At 39.9% G+C, this 20,165-nt stretch overlaps 1 protein-coding gene across 14 annotated transcripts in view; it reads left to right on the forward strand.

The window, feature by feature from the left end:
* HDAC9 (histone deacetylase 9) overlaps nt 1-20,165 on the forward strand; it is a 487,213-nt gene that overhangs the window by 458,883 nt on the left and 8,165 nt on the right. For 13 of the 14 annotated variants that reach the window (XR_010069838.1, XM_063324965.1, XM_063324968.1 and 10 more), the window contains 2 exons: nt 6,989-7,073; nt 12,238-12,391. Coding sequence is in view for 13 of the 14 variants with exons in the window: in XM_063324965.1 (XP_063181035.1) it covers nt 6,989-7,073; nt 12,238-12,391 (239 nt within the window). In the remaining variant the exon portion in view is untranslated. The remainder of the gene's footprint in view (nt 1-6,988; nt 7,074-12,237; nt 12,392-20,165) is intronic. The other variant, XM_063324966.1, reaches the window with a different exon arrangement.

Genomic DNA, 20,165 nt, shown 5'->3' on the forward strand with positions numbered 1-20,165 from the left:
CTTTGTAAGGTACTCTGCAGTTTGTCAGATGTATTTATTCATGTGCTGAGGATTAGAATTCATAAACATTTTGCAGGGCTTTTTGAAAACTTTTTCTTTTCTTTTGTTGTTTTTGGCCAGGAGTTGTCAATACAGAAATTCCCTGCTTCGTATGTTCTATTACCAGCAGAATAACATTTTAAAAAAAGAGTAATTGTAAAACTAGCCGCAACTTCCAACTTTCATGGAGAGCTGGTCTGACATGTAGAGGTAACATCAAACTTACAAGTGAAAAATGCGTTCTTTTCTTAATTTGTCTCTGAACACCAAGAAGAAAAACAGACTGACATCCAAAATAGATATATTTTGCTCTTAGTTATACGTGGCCTATAGCACAGTGATCTGTTTAACAAGATAACTTTTTACTCTTCTCTTAACAAATGCAAGTGGAGACACTAGGAAAAGAATACACTATCAAGTTAATCTTTTTTAAATAATTTGAGCATGGCACAGGAAATTCGTGCATACAGTTGTTGATTTTGAAGACTAACCAAAAAAACTATTAAAAAGGTCTCTTTTTCTTGGAAGAGCTCAGAATTTAAATGAGCTATCAGCCCCATCTATGTATGGTCAATACTTCTGAACTTCTCTGCAGAAGTACTTTTGAACAATAATTTCAAATTTTGGCAGAAAAACAAATGGGATTATAATTGTTGGTTTTCTCTGATTGGAGGTATTTCTATTGTTAAATGTTTCTTTCTAAGACCCAGTTCCCTAAACAGATGTGCCTAGTGCCTTCTTATATAATTTAGGGTATTCAGGACATCGGCTCAAGATTAGTAAACAGACTTTAGAGGAGACCCATACCCTTTCTGAGTGGCAACTGTCAGGCAAGACAACCTATAGTATCTGAAATGTCTCAGTCTGGTTTGGTTGTGTGAATCCCTCCTTAAATGATGAGAAAAATAAAAAGGAAATTAAAGAGATAAAGATAAGGATACTTTTTATAAGGATAAAATTATTAATTAGAAAGGTTACATATAAAATTATTTTTTAAAAAGTAATTAAGATCTTGGGTTTTCTTGTCCATGCTTCTGTGTACAAGCAGAACATTTCCGTGTCATTTTGTGAAAAATCCATTTGACCATTTGCAGAGCTAATTAGGAGCACTGTAGGTTATCTCCTTGGAAGGAAATCTTCCTAAGAGGTGAGAACAGATTAAGCAGCTGGATTCCTTGAAATCCAAAATGAAAACATGGAAATCCTTCTGGAAGGTAAAAAGGCAGGATGAGCATCAGTTGCTTTAAAATATCCCTGAATCTTCTCAACTTGTCCATTAAAAGAGCATCTGTCAAAACGAAGGAAATTATGGATTCAGATAATTAGAAAACAGGCATTACTTTTAAACCTAAGCATTTATGAGATGATTATATAGTCTTCTGCTTAAAATTCAATTTTCTCATTGATGGTGATACTCTTTAAATGATTCTACAGTTTTTCACAGATTGGTTGTATAGTTTCAAATACTTATTTTTAAAGCATATATAGATATATATCTTGCTTCAACTACGAAAACAATTACATGTTAAGATTTGTATGTTATTCCAAGAAGTGTCTGAAAATTGGGTTTAATATTGAGATTTTTCTCTGAAGTCTTTGTCATGGAGAATAGAAATTCCACGCTATTTTGTCCATCTTAGCTTCAGTGCTATAAAGAACTCTGCTGTGTCTTTTGGTGCCAGGTGGTGATGAGTAAGGCTGCTCTACGCACGCAAGGATAGGTTCTGCTTTCTTTGCTCCACATTACTTTTGAAGAGGCACTACTTGGATGTAAAAAGTCCTCAGCAATAAGCTTTCCTTGAGTTCAGTATCCTAAATCCTGCAGCTTATTTCCAACATAACTACATTCAGCTGTGGATTCTTCTGCAGCCAGAGAGAATAAGGAAGGATTTCTTCAAGCACCTCTTTGAGTTAAAAACTATGGATTTAGTTCTTCCTTCATCCCATCCCCTTTTAAGCAAGCAGGTGGGATATTGCCATGGGACATAGAAGTCAGTCTAATACCACGGTCCCTCTGATATGCCTACAGGTTTGGGCGGTGTCTCTCAGCTCTACATGGTACAACAGTTTGCCGTGATGTATAACAAGTGATAATTAGTCACAGATGGGGTCATGCTCCTCTTTGCATAGAGGAAGCAGAGAAGTGCAGTCCACAGTGTGCTCTGCCCAGCGGGACCCTGCAACAAAGGCACACAGAAGATGCGTGTCTGCTCTCATTGACTGTGGCGGCCAAGGCTGAATTTGGCCCTGAGTGCAAAAACATTTTTAAGTGACTAAATTTAACATCTTCTAGTAAATATTCTTCTGGCTTGAATTTCAGTCTGAAGCAGAATTTGACAAAACATTGTGATTGGTTGGCTCCCAAACATGCTTGAAGACTTATACTGGGCAATTTTCTTGCAGAGTGTGAAGTATGTGCTTCTTTCTTGCAATCTGTTGAGCTGGCATTTAGGAGGGGACGGTAATTTAAGTGGAAAGCTCATACTCTGCAGCTTTCCTGCTGATGATGAAAAGTTGGCATTTTATCCTTTGTGGAATTCAGTGTGAATCTGGGGCTGCTTGCCAGCTAGGCAGCGAGTTCTGCCAAGAGGGCCTGGACTGCATTAAAAAGGGGTTATTTGCCAGAACAGGTAAGCATTTCTCTCTCCAAAATGGAAATATTCATGGAAGTGAATACGGCCTGAGATCAATTTTAAATTGCATGGTAAACTTGGTCACAATCTCACATCCTCATTGTTAATCTGAGTCTAATACTAGAAAATAATTAACACTGAGTCTAAGACACCTGTCAACTGCTGCTTGAATAAACCCGGAGTCCTGAAATTGGCCCAGAAATAGAGAATTAGATGGGGTAGGAAAGTGGAGCAATGTGCGTGCCACAGGTCAGCACAGCGACATCAAAGTCCCCAGTGTGGGCAGTGCTAGTCAGGAAATTGTTTGGCCAAGGAAACAGAGAATATTTTGATTCCAAAACTACATATTTCCAAGGCATCCTTTGTGTTTCAGGGACTGGTAAGTCTTAATGACCCTTTGTGACTTTGAACATATTCCCTACTGAAATTGTTTATGTGATGTGTCGTAACGTGGATCACAAAAATACCTGCCTAAAGTGCTTGTGTATAAACAGAAAGTGTAGAAACTTTGAGAAGATTGCTAATATAAGAACAGAGAGGACCTGTGAGATCTTTGAACTTAGCCCTCTTTAATCATAGGCAACCCTGAGAGCAACAAACCCCAGATGCTGATGTGCTTCTTGTACAGTTTACCTGGGAAAGGGAGGTTGTAGCACTTCTCCTGCAACCCAGGCATCCCTGAGGAGCCTGCCTGCCTTCTCACCTTCCTCTGCTTCTGTCAGGACTCTCCATACTCCTTACCTTATGCTTGCAATTGCCTCACTTTTCCGTTATCTCTAACTACACTCTGCAACAACCTTCTCTGAAGCTAATCTTGGCACTTAAAGACGTGACAGTGCTTAAAGACAATGCAGATACTTCTAGAATTTCTAAATTTTCCAGCACAGTACAGACTGCTGTAGTTTCAGATTCTGTCCTTGTTCCCAAGGATCATTTTAGATCACCTTCTGGGCACTTGAAATTTCCATCGTTAATTCCTTCTTCAAACATTTGTTGATATGCCTCTGGCAGACTTTGGCAGCCCAAGTGATTTTTGCCCATTTACATTGTTTTTCCTACTTTGAAAATGATTAGTGGACACAGTTTCTACTTTCATCTGCTACTTTGGGCACAAAAGCCCAATTCAGCTGTATAAAAGCTTTGAAAATGTGACCCTTTATGTCTGGTCCAAACTGTCTCTCCAGTGGTTTGGTTATTTCTGCACTGACTTGAGCTGTTCTTCTCTGAAAGGTTTCTTTCCTGACAGTCTATTTCCAGTGCTCTTTTCGGCTTCCTTTCTGTTAGCCTCCAGATTTAATAGGCTTCATGATCTGAATGCCAGTAAGTGTAGGAGGGAAGGTGATGGTGCCATGTATGCCAGGTGTAGAGTAATTTCTTTTGTTCACTGTTGGGTCTAACTGCTGATATTTTCCAGGGACACCCCTATGTCTATACAGTTGTATCCAACCAGTGGATAGCTGCCAACAGAAACCATTCTTTTGAATGCAGACAGTCTCATTTCAAAGTGTATAGAAATAGCTGCCATAAACCACTGGCTTTATTTCTACAGTGCTCCTGTAACAGTACTGCATTTGGGCTGGACAGGGTATATGATGTAATGAACTTACTTCTGGAGCCTGATAAGGTTTCCCCGATATGGAAGAGGATCCAAGTTCTGCCTGGCTATCCCTAAGGGCGAGGAGGCAGAATAGCTCCAAAGCAGAAGCTAAGCTTGGGCTGCAACATGAAAGTTTTGTGGAAAAACTTAAGGAAATGATCAAACATGACTATTATACTCACATCACTTACAGATCTGTTAGCAGAGCTAACAGATGGAGTAATGATGGGGATAATTTTTGGATGTTTGACACTTTTTCTTCTTTTCTTTAATAATTCATCATCTTACCCTGATTTCTAAACACACATCTGACATTTCTAAATATTCATCTGATATGTATAATATTCAAACGTAGCCTACTCATTAAACACTTTATTTCTACACTGATAAATAAAGAGGTGCCATTGATATATTAGGAAAAAAACAAGACAATTTTTTGGCTCCTGCAGAAATCTTGCTCTGGAAAAGGCAGCAAGATATTCAGCTTTTAATAGGAAATCTCCTCTAGCTGTCTCTACACCAGTTACTCCCCGCTTAATAATTAGTACAAGAGGTCTGCAGAAAGAATCTCAAGGTACTCAAAGGGCAAAGCAAGACACAGCTATCACTTCTTGTAATCTGGCAATTCCATACCTTGTACGATTGTTCCTACTGTTGCAGCCTGCAGCTATATTGTCCTACTTCAGGGGAATTAATTGGTCATCAAAGCTTTAGGAATTAGGAAATTGTCCGAACAGAACCTTAAGCTACTCTTTCCTTCCCCTTTTGTGCTCCAGCACCCAGTATGGCCAAACAGAACTTCAGGATTTTGTCCTCTTCCTGGCCAAATGAAAGATTGCTTTAAACAGAAAATAATAACTGATAAAAGCAAGTGCTATTTATCTACATGACCCAAGGTACAGATTAAGATTATTGTATCGATTATTGTAAAGCTTCATCTGTTGGTGGGCATTTTCATAAATAGGCAGTTTTCCCCCAGGTACCTGCAAGAGTTACCAAATAGAGAAGCCTATGAAGATCGTGAAGGCAATGTGGTTTAAGTATTGCAATTTTACCTGTAAATATTATTTTTACTGTAATTGATCTCTTCATTCTAAGCCACGATACATCTCAGATAGCAACAATCCTCCTTTGCAGTTTGGCCTCCTTGGTAACCAGATAGAGCTGGGACCCAGTCAGGTCCTACCAGCACTTCCTTGCACACTTGCTCACTGAGCAGAATGGAGTGATTTATGCTATTTGAAAACAAAACATAGTGCTATTGTTTCTAGCCACAAGGAAATCTTCCAACTGCAATCCCATATGGGATTCTAAGGAAATAATGACATGAACAGCCCTATTCATTTTGTTTACCAAGGCTCCAAAAGACTGGTGATATTTGCAATGGCTTTATCACTGACAGGCATTTACCGCTGATCGTATTGGTAGGATCCCAAAAGTTCTGGGATTTGTAGCTGAGCTTGCTTAAAATAGCAGCACTAAGGGAGTATCTACACTACAGTTAGTTCCCACTTTGTATACTTGGATCAAAGCTGATTTTATCTAGTTGGTGGGTAGCAATGCGGCGGTAGCAACCCGGAGGACAGTATATGATGGCTACTGAACTATTAACTACACAGAGGAAGCTCCTTGGGTGGGCTCCACTTGACCTAGTTTAAAGTAGACCCAGGCATGCTTAAGAAAGGAGTTTTGTCTGCAGTGCAGATGTCTCCTGTCAATGATGGTCGAACTTTCTTAGCTTTAGAGAAGAGAGATTGGTATTGATACCGCTCTTCCTTGTCTACCTTGACACGGTGGCTACTCCTGGCTCCGCAGGAAGCACGCCTCCACCCCCAGCCATCCAGTGCAGTCTATGGGGGGAAACAGAAAAACTGGCAGCTCTCTAAGCAGAGTTCAAGGAGACTTTAATTATTACAGTACAAGAAGAGACTTTTAGCCCAAAAAAAGTTTTACCCTTTTTCTAGGAGAAAATGTATGGAAGGTGGACGAAAAAAGCACACGTGGATGAATTTCAAAATACAGTTTGCTTGGTATATCTATCCATTCCAGGGCAAAAATAACTGTGCAGTAACTGAACGCTTCCTTCTGCTCATTTATTATGATGCAGTCCTACTCAAAGAATATACAATTAAAACTCTTTAATTAAAATGCAGCTGACCATAAAAAACTTAGAGAACTCTTACTGCTGATCTGCATAACCATTTTTTGTCTACTACTTTATTTGAAATTAATGCAAAGCTAGTAAAAGCAGCTGTGTTTTATGGTTTTCCCCTATAAATCTGAAAATGTGTAAGATGGTTAGATGTAATAACACTAGAAAAATAAAGATAATAGAGTGCACACTTCGGTTCCAGTGTGGCTTCAGCAAGGTTTTGTTTGGAGTGCCCAGCTGCGTATACAGACACAGTGGAATTTGGTTTGTGAGGAACCTACAAAAATTACACAAATAACTAGCATTTTTTTAATGAATAATACACAGACATGCACCTGCTTCAGAGACTCCATAGATTAGTCTTGCAGCCAATAGAAAAGCCCCTTGGAATTCAATTACATGGCTGGAAAACAGAAAACAAAATCACGGCTATACTTTTAGAACTGATACCAGCAAAATGTTAACCAGTTCTTGGGCTGAGCTTTTCCTGAGGATTAGATTGTTTCAGTTTGTTTTACTTCCCTGTGGCTTATTGAAAATTTATATTATTCTATTCTATTCTTGCAGCTGGAGCCTCTCCCAGAAGATATTGTGCACCAAATCCCCAATATGAATGCAATAGCTTCTTTAAAAAAGACCACTGAAATTCAAAGTATGTTTCCAAGTTTGGATTGGTGGGTTGGTGGGTTTGGGGTATTTTTTATTTTTAATTGATGTCATAGACATTAAACTTGTTGTTTCAGAGAAACGAGAGGGCAAATGTTTTGTGTATAAACCAACATGCTGTGTCTACTATGTATATGCTTTTATTTTTGTTTCTTTGACATCTTTGTTTCTGCTAGGTATTTATCCCTGAAAAACTAACTCATTGAAATTATTTAGAGCTTTCTGCTTCCTGAATATTCCCAAATCTTTCCATTCCAGAGCAGCTTGGGTGAAATAGATGTTTGCCAGTGAGGGACAGGAAGAGACAGGTAAATTAGAGCTCTAACAAATAGTTTCTTCAGATTCTGTTTGTGCAGCCCTTTACAAGTTACTTGCTTTAAGATGTATAGGAGCTTGAGATAAAAAGCTCAAAATCGGCACGGATCCATGGAACAATGCTAACAAATACATTATTTTATTTTGTTTCTGGTGCAGAAGGTACTTGATTGTTTCCCTTGTGTGCCCTGACCCCAACCCTTTACTACCCAGATGCTTTAGGGCATTCGCTCTGCTCTCACTGAAAGATTTTGTCTCAGCCATCAGTTGCCTTAATCCAACTGAGCAGACTGCCCTTAAATTCTCTAATCTTCTGCTCTCTGCCATTTTACCGAGACAGTGGGAGCTTCCTGACTTCTACTGTTCGCTGGCTCCTTAACAATAACAAATGGATAACAAATGTCTTGCTTCATGTTAGATGAATCACAAGTAATTGGGATTCATCTGTATAAAATAAAAGCAGTTTTGTAAAGCGGACACCATGCCTTATGCATTGATTATACAGTAATTACCAATCTGGTTTTAGTTGTAAAATGACAATTAAAATTCATTGTAGGTATATAATTCATCTTTCATTACCTAGTAGTCACCCAGATATGCAAATGCTCTATGTAAATCGGCTGTATATCATAAATTCTAATAAGTGACTTTTGCTGGGTGGTATGTCCTAGGGTAGCTCATGAGTTAGTATCTTCCTTAAAATTCCCTTTCATTGATCTGGAAGGAATTGTCAAGTTAAGGAAATTCATGTACTATGCAAGATAGAGCAGATTTGCAAATGATAATAAGGACAGAAAGATGAACACAGGCCACAGACAGGAAGAAAGAATATGCAATTATGTTTGAAATAAGACACACATTTAATGACAATGAATCTGAAACAAACAAAGAAAAAGGGGTGATTTGAGGAAAAAAAAAAATAGTTAATACTTGCTCCAGAAAGGTATCATGTCTTCCTAGAAATACGCACAAAAGGTGGCAGTTCAGAAAGAAGGAATGGATTTAAGAAGAAATATATAGTGTGCATCTAAAAGCATAGTTCAGAGCTCTGCAGAGTGGCTTAACTTTACTTTTAAGAACAAGCTTAGGTTTGAGCTGAGCTGGTACAGTCACAGCAGTCCGGTGGGCTGTTCTTCTGAAACCTAAGCTGGAGTGCTCAGGATTTGGAGTTCTTTATACACAATAGTTTGTCTTTTCTTGCAGCTATTACCTGAAAGGTTATGCATACATTATTTTGTCTGGAGAGAGACCAAGTAGTAGAGAAGAATACGCCTGGATGACAGAAAGGAGCACTGAGGAAGTTTAGTGCAGCTTTGTGGAGGATGCATATTTAGATGGAATTAAGAGAAGCAGTTACCTGATGAATATTACAGGGAGTTATGCAGGCTGAAAAGCCAGTAGCACCTGGAGAGATACTGAGAAAGCCTCATTTGTTTGGACGAATGCTTGCATGTATATTGAGTCTATTTCTGTGACCCGACATTGATAATGAAAATTAGCAATATTTTAGACAGAAAAAAGGTCCCCCCTCTGTGTTTGCTGCAAAAAATTGAAGATACAATACTTGCTTAAACAATGAGAGGAAACAACTTTTTTCTAACTAGAATGGAATTTGTATAAATGTTTTGTTTGTGACAGTGATCCAAAGCTCCTTTGGAAATGTAATACATTTGGAAATAGTAGTTCCCACACCCATGTAATATGCTATTTCTAAACAATCCTGTCCACTAGCTTGAATACACCACCCCCAAACTGTTTTTTTCAAGCAAGCCATGGTACGGTATGTCCTAATCTATCTGTGAAAGGCAGTTACAAATGCCTGTAACAGTGACAGAAACATTCATTTTTATTATTTCCTAGTAATAATCAGTGCTCCCACAAATCTTTGAGGGAGACTTAAGCACATTTTCATGCTGAAAGCCAAAGCATACCTAGAAGACTGATTTGGTTTCATTGTTTGTTCTTGCAAGCCGTGATTGCTCTTCAAGTTTTGTATGAATGAAACCAGCAGTATGCTTCATTCTTTCCCCTGAGCTCCACCAAGTTCCTCTCAATGAATGTAACAGGACTGGTAGAATTTCACATTCCAGTACAGCACAGCAGAAATGGCATTTTCAGAGATGGGAGCAGTTTGAGGCAGATGCTTTTTGAGCTCATTTAATTGTCAGTCCACAGCATACCTAGGGTTTCTAACAAAGCTTCTTTGCAGCTGCATGCTGTGATTGCCTCTCCGTTCCACAAGTCCTTGCCTGCCAATCTTTTGGTTGAGCTCGCATGCAAGCCTTCCATGTTTTCTGCGCAAGATATGAATTTTGTTCTTTATAAAAAGAAACTTGCAAAGCTGTTCTGCTTACCACAGGCATTTGTAAGGTACACGTAAGGTACAGCTTTCTGATTTTAAAGAAAAAACTGCCGTTGCTTTTTCACAAGCATCAGAAAGCCCTCTTTGCATGAGGTACCTGTTGCTACCTGGATGCTATTCCTAATTGGGACTGCTTTAAAATTTCCTCCCACAAACCACAAACACCCTGCCACGTACTCCCCTTCTCCTCTCCAAGACCCTCCGCTGCAGCAGAGGTGCTGCCACCTGCTTCCTGGCCTGACTCTGCTCTCCCTTTTTATCACTGGAGCCCCTCTCATAACCCAAGTCTCAATGCAGGGAAACAAGGAAAATCACGGATCGCTTGGGAGCGAAGGGCAGTTAAATGGGCACAGAGCGCCCACTAATATGCTTGAATTGGCCCTGAGTTTTAGTGTTACAAGAAAGTCAGGATTCAGCGGGCAGCTGGTGTGCAAGCCTGTGTGTGAATGAACGAGCGCGATGTAGCAATCCTCACTGATGCTGTTTTATTGTTGCTGCAGGAGAGCAACACAGTGGTAGCTGGTTACTAATATTTTATTTTATGAATAAGAGCCCTTGAAAACTCCAGCAGTGAACATGGGTTCATTTCTTTTATAGGCAAGAGGGGGTATTATTCCCATGCCAACAGATTTGATTTTCTTGCACATCTGTTTCTGCAACAAAAACCCCACCCACTCTGCGAACATTTAGCTCATAAATTATAGGGTTTGAATTGGGTGTATATTGCAAAGACTGACTTTTGCACATATGATCTGTGAGAACATTGTGGAATGCTCATATAACTTTTTTGTTTGTTTTTAGTGTATTTTTTAATGAATAGAGAATATGGTCTCTGAGCACAGTAATAATAGAGAATATTTTTGTCTTGTTTTTATAAAATTTGCCAGGCTCCAATCATTGAGCCTACTGTTATGTACATAACTTTTTAGCTGTGTCTTTCATGCTTTTGGAACGAAGCCAACCTCCTAACACTTAATCTCAACTTTGTAGGATACTTAATACACTTTACATTTTATCCCCAGAAGGTCCCCGTTATTTAAAGATTCTGCTAACTACTCAAACGTGCACACTATTAGAGTTCAAAGAAACACACTGGCCATGCTCGCTGGTTGTTCTTGCAGATTGACTTGGCCTTTCATCTTGCAATGATGTTTTTGAATAAAGACATTTTCAGGCTTTATTGACAGCTGCTTTCTCACTGGAGGGAAAAGTTCATCTTTCGAAAAGCCTGAAACTGTGTTGAGAGCTGTGTTACCAAAGAGGGAGTTTTCAGCAGCCTTTGTGCAGCACAGGCAGAACCACCGCTGGCCTGGCCTCCCAGCTGTCAAAGCCTCCAGCTACCCTCCGGATAAGCACCTCGACTCAGCCCGCTGCCCAGCTGCCAAAATCCTCCTTTTAGCCCTCGGAAAAGTCCCCTACTTGATCCCCTCTCTTTCACAGCTGTTGAAACCCTCCGACTAATTCCCAGATAAGTACCCTGACCCAACCTCTGCAGCAGCTGCTGGAAGTTTCTTGCTAAACACTGAATAAGCTCTGGTCCAGAGCTCCCAGCCTTCCCAAAGCTCCTAATTTCCAGGTGTCATCCACCTGGCAATTAGTGAGTGCTCGGTGGATTACTGGGCTGTAAGAAATACATATGTAAATTCTTACTTGTTCACCTGGTTACCACTAATCAACCTCTGGCTCTTAATAGCACTGCAGGAGGAAACTATTTTATATGTTGACGATGAGTCACCTGCCATTATTGTTTGCGTTGCTTGAGAAGCTTCTTACTGGCTCTTCTGTCGCAGGCAGAAAGCTGAGAATACTCATGCTCCTTTTAATCCACTGCTGTGTTTTTACACAGCAAACCAGAAAGCTCTATTCCTTATGATATCTGGCGGCTTTCCAGCAGCAGCCAGTTCATATATGAAAGTTTTAAATAAATTATTGTTCTAGTATACGCCCTGAGGTTGGAGGAGAAAGAACATCCAGGACTAACAAACCTGATTGTTCTGGCAGCATCACTTCAGTCCGAGCTGGCATTTCTGACTTTTTTCCTTTTCAAGACAGTGCTGTGTGAGCACTTTCTATAACCGTGTTCATTTTTCTAGTCCTATTTGCTGCATATGCATCAACTGTCTGCCATATCAGAGCTTCTAGGTATTAACCCTGCCCTGAACTCCCTTCACCTTGCGTAGATAAAGCCAATAGCCTGTCTGACAGTATGTGTTCATTAGTCTGTGTATTACTCCCCCAGTTTATTACCTTCTGGGGAAGGGTGTGACACAGCCCTTGGAATGAAAGCACTTTCCAACTTGGCATTCTTAGGTTCAGAAATATACCTCTTCACTGCAGTCTGAAATTTCAACTGTACTGCTTACACCGCAGTGATTTTAAATTATAATCACTCAGTGTTGAACTAAGTGATTACTATGCTTGTACCACCATGCTAGCTGAAATTCCCATAAATTATTATGTGTGTTTTCCTTAGGCAAGTACTGGAAGTCAGTGGAGCCGTACTCTGTGCCAGTGGATTGTGCTCTGGCCGAGTCTCAGAAACGAGAGAGGGAGGAGACAGAAACGGTATCTGCTATGGCCTCTCTTTCAGTGGATGTCGAGCAGTGTATCCTTCAGGAAGGCAGCAGGTAAGCGTATGCAATTACTGCAGAGAACAAGGTTTTCACTCCAGTCCAGTGAGATGAAGAAGACAGCAAGTCTAAGGGTTACTTCAAAATTATCTGCTAATTGAAGTACCTGGAATTTTTCATCCTTGGTTTTGAGTTCTCTCACTTGGCCACTGGAAGCAGAGGTATTCTATGCTAGCAGGTATTTTTTTGGCATGTGATTCTTTACTAAGGTTCACGACTAGTACAAGAAACTTGTTGCCTCCCCATGTCTAATGCTCTCTACTACATAAAAAGTGCCATATGCATATGAGGAAAAATAGACATGATCAAGTGTAATCAGCCATATTCTTCTCATTGGAAGCTATTCAAACCTGTTTTAGCTTTGATTTTCTAGGAAGGCATTTAACACAGTCAGATAAATTTAATAACAATGGACTTAAATCATTATTAAATGACATTAGACAGGCATTAAAAGCTACTTTCCTGGAAGCAATGGAATGGTGCCAGTATAAAACTTAAAGCAATCCTGACCAGGATCAGGGCCAACATTTTCTGTGTACCAAGCTGAAGGTACAGCAGCAAAGAATGAGAACGCTGATTTTTCCAGGTTGCCAGCTGCTTTTTAACATTAACGATGATTGCTTTCAATTTCACAAATTGAGAAAATAATACAGTAACTGCTGTTGGTTGATTTGCCAATTAGAGATGAAAAAAAAAAGATAACCACTGAATACTATATCATCTACAAAACAGTATTTCTTCAACAAGTTGTTAGGAGTCAGAAAAGCCACTGCAGAAGTTCTTGGCGTTTCCCATTTACTCGTTTTAAGGACAAACTTTCCTGGCCTTCTCCAACAGAGGAAGACCCAAAATGCAGTGGAACCATTCAGTTTCCATCACACAGAGAAAACAGGGGAGGGAGGAGGAAAGGAGAAAAAAAGCCTTATAAGGAGACTCAACAGCTCCCTGCGGGCTATGGAGCAGAGCTGTGTAACAACAGGAGAGAAAGGAGGGAGCTGTGGGTAGGCAAAGTGACGGTGGGAGGGCAGCCAAAAGGATCCATGGCTCCTATGTCGTGACAGCTACTTGTTTGATTCGGTTCTTGCCTCCCACGTTGGCTCTGTTAATCAGAACTGAACTGATAGGCACTGGGGGGAATAGCGCAGAGCTAAAAGCTATGGATGCGTTTGGGAGTGAGTGTCTCTTACACCAGTGGGAGCGCTCTCTTCTGTCAGTGAGTTAACAGACGTGGCTCAAAGGGACACACAGGGAGCAGAGCTAGCTAGTAAAGTTTGCGGTATTTACATAATTACCTTTCCGACTGTAATTATATTTTAATATGCTATGGCTATTGTTGTGCTAGTAGTATTGCGAACAAATCCATAAAAGCTTAGGGAAGAATCTATGATGAACGGAGGACATATTTTAGATTTGTGAGAGTGCTAATCATTGCTCAGCTAAGGAATAGTGTAAGCTTTGTCATATGAATTTGTGACAGTTATGAGATACTTCTGCTAGCCAGGGACAGAAAGGTGCCTGCTTGTGTGTGCATAGCTCTGAAATATAAAGAAGTTCACTTTAAGTGTTGAAACTAATGCAGTCAAACAAAACAAAGTTTTAAATTTTCTGAAAAGGGTGTGGTTAATTTTGTGTATTTTTATGTTGCTCAGAATAAGCAAGAACTGTATTTGTTACACGCCTCCACTCACTTAAAACTACAGCCATTGAGAGCAACTGCTGATCCGACATGACTTGAACAAAATAACCCTTTGACTAACACTGCACTCAATTATTGTATTTATTACCTACCTACTGATAACCTGTGACAGTTTCCACCCATTGTGAAAACAGAATTTCAGAGCAGAGCTGAGAGAAATGGAAAAAAACGGATGTGCTGAAATGTACACAAGTGGAATTCATGTGGCTGCCAGATTCATTACACTTCATCAGTTCTGGACTCTTATAGGGACGAATCCATCATGATGAATTGTTCTGTGGAAAAATGACTTCGTTTGAAATATCTTCTGTGGTGCTGTAGAGATTTTTCAACAGCAGAAAAAAAAAAACCCTATGCACGCATGCGTTCCTAATTCTGTTTCCCCATTCGTAACCCACAAAGAAGTCACCCAAAGCCAGATTGCCATCAGAGAACAACAAGACAACATAAGTTCTGTCCCACTGGGACAAAATTGCTAGTTAGTTAGGTTTTCTGAGGCTTCGGGATATCATTGTCTATGTTTTCTTCCAGCTGAATGTAAAGGAAATATGGAATCAAAAATGGTGACCCTGAAGGTCTGATTTTGAGGGTCTCCTGAGCTGGATTGAGACCTGAAAGAGCCTGGCTGCACTTTGAGCATGAATGAAAGTCCAGCACAGGATCATAAATCCAGGGACAGATTCGACGTTGCAAGCTCTGGTTTCATGCCAGTACAATTTCATTCATTTCCCGAAAACATGCCGTTCATTTCATAGACACATACCAACACAAACTTCAGTAATGTAGTGATGAGTCCAACTTTGCTTTTTCACATTTGTTATGTTTGTTGTAATTAAGGACCAAATATGCAATGCTCCTTCTCCAGACCCTTTCTATGGCAAATGACAGGGCTGCAGGGACGTGAGACGATGTTCAGGTTCTCAAGTCCTCTTGATAAGGCCATTGTAGATGCGATCCTCCTCCCCACATTGCAGAAGGGGGCCACCTTTTGAAGACCTGTTGCAAGCCTTTCCATTGAATGTTTTTTTGGGAAAGTTGGTTGCAAGAGACAGGGTGGGATCAGAGCAGAAAGCGCCATGGCTGGCAGGGCAGCTGGAAGGGTTTGTTCGTTATGCCAGGAGCTGATTTACTTTCTCTTAATTCCCACCATGGTCAGCCAGGCTGATAATTCTGGCCTGCATCTCTAACCCTGTTTCACTGAATTGATGGTAGAGATCCTGTTGACTTCAGCTTTGGATGGTCAGGCCTCCAGATGAAGAGAGCGGCAGCAAGAGTCTCTTTGCGGGAAACTCTTGCCAGTTATGTTGGAGGATATATTGGTGTTTGGAGTGAGATGACTCACTTTAAACTCAGATTTTGGGTAAAGCAGCTCTTTTCCTGGCCAACTCATATCTGACTCATTTACCACTGATGAATAAAGGATAAAATGCTCCTGGCTAAGACCCATCTTAAGTATTTCTCTTTCTTTCTTCTCTCTTTCTTTCTTTTCTTCAAGTGACGGTGCCGATTATTTTTTTATTTGATTTTCTCTGGCAGGCTAAATGAAGAAAACCGTGAAAAGCTGCTTTGCTTTTGGTGTTTTATTTTACCAAAGCACAACTCTGCATTTTAAGATCCAATTGAAACTTGATTATAGACTTCAGAAGAGAACAGATATAGAAAAAAGTGTTTGTGGATAGGAAAGAAAACATGCCTGATGCTAACACAGATTTAAATACAGATGCAATTAAAGGAACAGGCATGACCTATAAAACATTTCTAACTACCATAACTTTTGCGTGTTGATGACTGCTTATTCCCTATGTGAAATACAGATTTAGCTGATTAGAATTTTGCTTTGGCCAGACACACATTTCAGAAATCTTGCTGTGAAAATATTCAGTACAGTGCTGTCCCTGATACACTGGAGCTTCTGTATGTTTCTTCTTAAAATGGAAAAATAGAAGGGTGTGGAGTAAGATCTCTTGCACTTACTATTTTTACAACAAACAGTAAATCTTGAGAATGACATTTATCAGGATTTGATTTTATGGCCCTTATTCAGCTAAGCATAGACTTTGCTCAAATGGAAATGAAAATAAAGTGTGATTTTTAGATATTACTCTTAGTGTTACAGAGCTACCAGTTGCAGTTTCACTCACATTGCATTACGTTATATGCATTATATTTTATGCTAAAGTGACTGGTGAGATCACAGGGTACAGCTAGCCACCATCTAGGGTCTTTTTGTGTATCAACTCATAAAGCTTCACTTAGCATTTCACTATTTGGGTATCCACCTCAGCTGTGCTGAGTAGCATGCCCTTACCTGGCCATACCCCACAGATCTGCAATCACAGCCAGGCTCAGGAGCTGAAGAACAGCTTCCCCAGGTGCGGCTGCAGCCTTATGTTGCCCACCTTCCTCTTGTCCCCTGGTGGTGGGTGTGCAAGGAAGAGAACCAGGAGCAGAGGAGTTTGAGAGCCACCCTTGCCCTGGTGAGTTGGTAGACCTCAGCAGCTGTATCTGACCCATCCTGTGTAAAAGCGTCCAGGACACCTACCCAGGCATAAACTTTTCAAAGCTCTTGTTGAACCAACTTACACATTTGGTACTCAGGTAGTGAATTGCACAGCCTCATCAGGCATTGCACTTCTTTTTCTTTGCTCTAAGCTTACTAACTGGTAAGTTCACTTGGGACCCCCTAGTTACTGCATTCTGTTAAATAAAAGCAGCTCTTTTTTAACTTGTAGTTTTTGCCCCATTTCTGGTTTTAAAGGCTTCATCTGTCTGAAGGGTCTGTATTCCTCCTGGTATGAAAACAATGTCTTACTGCTGATGATTCTTGCCCCTCTGTGCCTTTTGTAGTTTTCTTTGAGATGGAGTAACAACTTCATGCAGGACTCCAGGTGCTGGGCACAGAGTAGTTTAATGTTGGGCTTCTTCTCTTGTTTCTGTTGCTCTCTGCTCTTCTACCATTAACTCCAAGCTCTCAGTTATAGCCATCACTGTGTATAAAAAGTTAAAACTGTCTTCCCCCCTGTTTTGTGTACTGTATGTTAGTTTGTGTTTGTTTACCTTCTTTTCCACTCAGAAATGGCGTTATGGGCTTTAGAACTGACTAGTATTGGCAATTTGGAATCATCAACAAACATTATCACCTAAATCTACTGGTAGTCTGCCAAGTCTTTTTGAGACACTTTGGAGAATCCCTCCATAGTGAAAATTCACCAATATTATTATTCGTTTCCTACTTTTGATGGTTTATTAATCTATGAGAGGACCTTCTCTTATAACCCAAATTCCTCAAAGCATTTGGTTAACATTGTTGGGAGACTTTCTTCACACAGGGATATCACTTGATCCCTTTTCCTTCGTTTACTTCAGAAACTTCTAATAAATTTGTAAAGGCTTGATTTCTCTGTAAGTGATAAGACATAACTCTTACCCAAATTATTATTACCTGAATGCTTACTAATTCTATCACTGATTATATCTGCTATCAATTTCCCCATATGGGCTTACTGTGTCTCCTGTAGTTTCAAAAAGGGGAATTGCATTTCCTACCTTCTCTGCCACTGGCACGGATGCTGAGTTAAGCAATAGAACATGCTCAAAAATTATTTCTTTAGCAACATCATAATTGCATTCCCCTAGAACTCAGTGAACAAATATCATCTGCTCTTAGCAATTTGTCAATGTTTAGTATATCAGTTTGTTCTAGTGCTGATTCAGTTTAAGATAGTTCATCTGCAAATAATAAAATCTCCCTGACGCTTCTCTAGTGAACACAGATATAAATAGTTCATTTTGCTTTTGCGGTCTACCTTCCTTGATGCTCCTTTTATGCTTTGATCATTTCTTCTGATGTATTTGAAAGATCTTTTTATCATTAGTTTTTATGCCTTTAACATGTTGCTCTTCAGACTCTCCTTTTGCCTGCCTCCTTGAGGGTTTACATTTAACTCGCCAGAGTTCATACTTTATTTAATTTGCCTTATTTAGACATTACTTCCTCTTTTGAGAGTATGTTAGTAGTTACCTTATTCTGTTCTTAAACTATGATGGCTTTTACTTTTAGTTCCTTTTTCTTTGATCCATAGAAAGTCCGTCTTTACTAGGATACACACTTACTCTTATATGATCTCTTATATGGTGTCTTTAGACGCTCTCCAAATCATCTCCATGGTACAGAAATCTACCTCTTTTTCCCCAGCTCTCTGCTACCAGAGGATCACTTTTCAATTACAATGATCTTCCCTGAGACAGCTGAGTTAAATTAGGAACAGATTATGGCATAAAACAGCCATACCATGCCAGAAAATCTATCTTTTGTTCAGCAGTTTCTGTGACTTGGAAACATACCTTGAATTTTTATTTTTATGTGTGTGATGATGTAGCTATGAGGAATCTCTGTAATTCTAATTTAAAAAATAAGGTAAGAGAAACATTTACTCTTTTTGATGATGTACAGGATTTATATGTATTCTTAAATATTGACTTTGGGATGTGGATAGGAACTTTTTAAAATAATATTCTCATTAAATAATATGGTTGCCATTTATTCTCCACTACCACAGAACAATACTTAAGATGTCACACGTTTTGCCAGATTTTATCCATATGGTGGGATTTTTTCTCATCTATTTCTTTTGTTTTAAGGTCTAACCAGAATAATTTTGTTTAGCACTAACTGCAAAGAGACTACCTCATTCTGCCACAGTGCGAATTGCATATAGAGAGAGCTATAGGTGAACACTCGTTCCAGGACACGGAAATAAACAGAGCAAATGCAAGGGAAATCTGCTTGTTGGAACTCGCAGTTTAAATGAGTCACAGTGAAGCCTTAATGCAAAATCACAATTCTGATTCTACAACCATTGCAGTCCCACTTGGTGTCTTTCTGGATCTGCTGACCACATGGAGTCAGTCCGGATCAGACCCAGCCTCGTGGCTGCACCTCTGAGAAACGAGTCAGAGCGTACAACGCGGGATGGGTTTTTTTTTTTTGCCTGTTTTATGTTTTTATGCCAGCTTCTTGTCAGCTACAGGAAAACTGGCTGAACTGATGTAATGAACAGTGACATAATTGAGGTAACATGAATTTGGCCTGTCAGTCTCTGCCTCCTCGATATTTTTTTTTGAGAACTTTTAATTTTAGCAGAAAGGGGGATATATTAATTCACCGCTTAGTGTTATGTGACTTGGTGTTTTTCTGTCTCTACCAAGGACCCTAAAACTTTACTGGTTCTCGCACAAAACTCCGGCCTAAGCCGTTATCCTATAAAAATATATGTTTGTAATGATAAGCCGTTGGATAGATCCAGTGAATTCTCTGACACAAATAAAGTGAAGTTAAAGCATGCACATAAGTCCTCAAAAGGAGACTGGAGAGGGCTGTGAGAGCAACCACACTGAGAGACAACAGCCGCATTCGCCAGGGCACCCTAACCTCCACTCCGTTTCCAAAAAGGGCCTTATGTCTTGCACTTGCATATACAAATTTCTATTAGTGCTTAGGCTGTGTCTGAGGGAGAATATTGGCATTTTGTTGGAGTATATTAGAATATGACAGTCAAGGTGAGTCCTGGCACTCAGAGACATCCTCAATCAGTGAAAAAATGCTCAGGACTAAAACCCCCAATAAGATCATCTCCCAGTTGTACTATGGTCATGAGAATGTCACTCATGGAAGCCAAATACATGTGAACAGACTGTTGTACATACTGCTTTCCTAGTTCCTTATAAATAACCCAAACTCCCTCTTTCACTTCCAGAAGATTTCCAGAGCTCCACTCCTTCCTGCTCTGCCAATCTCTTGTTGAAATCTATTGAAAACTATTTCTTCTCTTTCATTCACTTAACTGCAGCAGAACCTAAAAACTGAGCTGTTATCTGCTTCCAAATTATTCTCTTCCCAGAGAGCCCCATAAGGCCCTGGATGTTTAACAAGGGCTTATTGCACTTTTGTGTTATGCTAGAGGACATGCAGGTCTTCCAAAAGTGTCTAGAGAAAGTGGAAGCATGTGGTCAACACAACAGCAACATACAGCACCAGTATGAATTCTTCACATGGTGCACGAGCCTTTATCACAC

The sequence above is a fragment of the Chroicocephalus ridibundus genome, chromosome 2 (genome assembly GCF_963924245.1).
Source record: "Chroicocephalus ridibundus chromosome 2, bChrRid1.1, whole genome shotgun sequence".
Classification (NCBI taxonomy): Eukaryota; Metazoa; Chordata; class Aves; order Charadriiformes; family Laridae; genus Chroicocephalus; species Chroicocephalus ridibundus.